Source organism: Perkinsus marinus (assembly GCF_000006405.1).
Source record: "Perkinsus marinus ATCC 50983 genomic scaffold scf_1104296944396, whole genome shotgun sequence".
In the NCBI taxonomy this organism is placed as follows: domain Eukaryota; phylum Perkinsozoa; order Perkinsida; family Perkinsidae; genus Perkinsus; species Perkinsus marinus.
In genome coordinates, this window is record NW_003211413.1 from 1 (window position 1) to 1,754 (window position 1,754).

At 41.4% G+C, this 1,754-nt stretch overlaps 1 protein-coding gene across 1 annotated transcript; it reads right to left on the reverse strand.

Annotated features, from left to right (window-relative positions):
* Nucleotides 1-522: 522 nt before the first annotated feature.
* Nucleotides 523-1,035, reverse strand: Pmar_PMAR022717 (hypothetical protein; the record flags this gene model as incomplete). Its single annotated transcript, XM_002780620.1, has 3 exons — nt 523-650; nt 750-863; nt 952-1,035. Coding segments are annotated over 3 exons (326 nt in total), but the record flags the coding sequence as incomplete, so codon positions are not given.
* Nucleotides 1,036-1,754: the final 719 nt, after the last annotated feature.

The window sequence follows — 1,754 nt, forward strand, 5'->3', positions numbered from 1 at the left end:
CAAAATAGGTCGAGTTTGCGAATTTGTTCTCTAGAATCTACAGAAGACCCCAAGCCAATCCTATGCAGCTGAGAAGATCAGAACAGTAGCGATAGATTGTTACTCGCTCTACCATTACAGTGATTGATCCCAGGGACTGCAGCATAGTCGGGGACCGACTCAAAGAGACACCAAAACTCTATTGGACTTACGGTATTGCAAATCATCTCCCTCAACAACAGTCCAGATGGACCAACGACTACATACGGGTAATAACCGCAACACTCGAGGATTATCGTACAACTCGGGCATGCGCTCTTAGCTCGTGAATTTGTACTTCCTACCACTCCATGCACATAACCGTCAAAGTCGAACATGAAGGAAGAAGATCGAGCACTGCATGCCCCTGCACACTGACTATAGTCGAGCGATGAGATAGACAGCTAAAACAACCCACAGCTCTCTGCATATTCAAACAATAACACACTGGGACTTCGGAAATGTTTCGGCAAATGTTGGAGTAAATCCAGCACGTAGGAGGTATTAGATATCGACATCACCGAAGAGCTCCTCGAGCACTTCCCCATCAGTCTGCTGCCGAGGAGCCGCCGCTGAAACATCTTCATCTTCGGTTCGCTTTCGCAGTCGACGCTTCTTGCGCTTGAGCTCACCTACGGCGTGAGAATCACTCCGGACCAATAAAAAGTATACCATACAAGCCACGAAATTGGAAACTCATTCCCATAAAATACCCAACTGATGAAACTTACGTTTTTTAGATTTCTTATCACGCTTTGTTTCAGCGCCACTGCTTGCAGAACCCGAGGCCGCATCGTTATCAGACTCCTCACTACTCGATGAGGAACTCGAAGAGGACTCAGAATCTAAAATGATTCAATACAGATGACTACTTGACTATGCACAATATGAAAACCATAAATCTACAGAACCTCAATTCTGAATGTGTCCTACCAGATGAGCTCGGCTCGTCGTTGATGAAGTTATCCTCTTCAACAGCCTTAGAGCGCTTCTTGGCTGCCGCTTTCGTGCGCTTCTCTGAGAGAAAAATGAAGTTCCACCCTAGTGATATGAAAAACACTAGTGAAAAACATATTTAGCGACTACTGCATATCACCGCGAATATCGCGTTTTCACCGAATATTACGCCATTTCACATAAAACGGGGCGTGAAACTCCAATGAAAATATGACTAGTTTCATATAAGTACACCCGAAACCAGGTGGAATCACTACTATAAAGCGAACATGGCATTCCAAACAGAATTCCATACAAAGCAAAAGTGACTTACCTCCCTCATTTGCGGATCGTTTGCGCTTCCTCCCCGCTGCAGCTTCCTCCTCCTAAGGAAGCGGAAGAAATCGGAAAATCGAAAAAATAAAAAAATCGTAAAAAATCGAAAAAATAAAGAAGAATCAAAAAAATAAAAAAACAAAAAACTCCAAAAAAGGAAAAAAATTAAAAAAAACAAAAAATTAGAAGAAAATATTGCTTTCGGGATTCCAATCCACCAGAAATAATAAATGGAGTGCATTTTTCATACAAATAAACCATGAATTTATTTTCATGCTTATTGGTATAGAAAATAGTCAAATAGAAATGATAAATTTATTTCTGGAAAATTGAGATAAATTTATTTTGTAATGATATCGGAAAATCCAATTTTCCCATACCATCCCAATGTTTCAAACACCCCCATCGGGAATGCCAGGTAGACAGATGACCGCAAGAAAAATGAGTAACCAACCTCCTCCTCT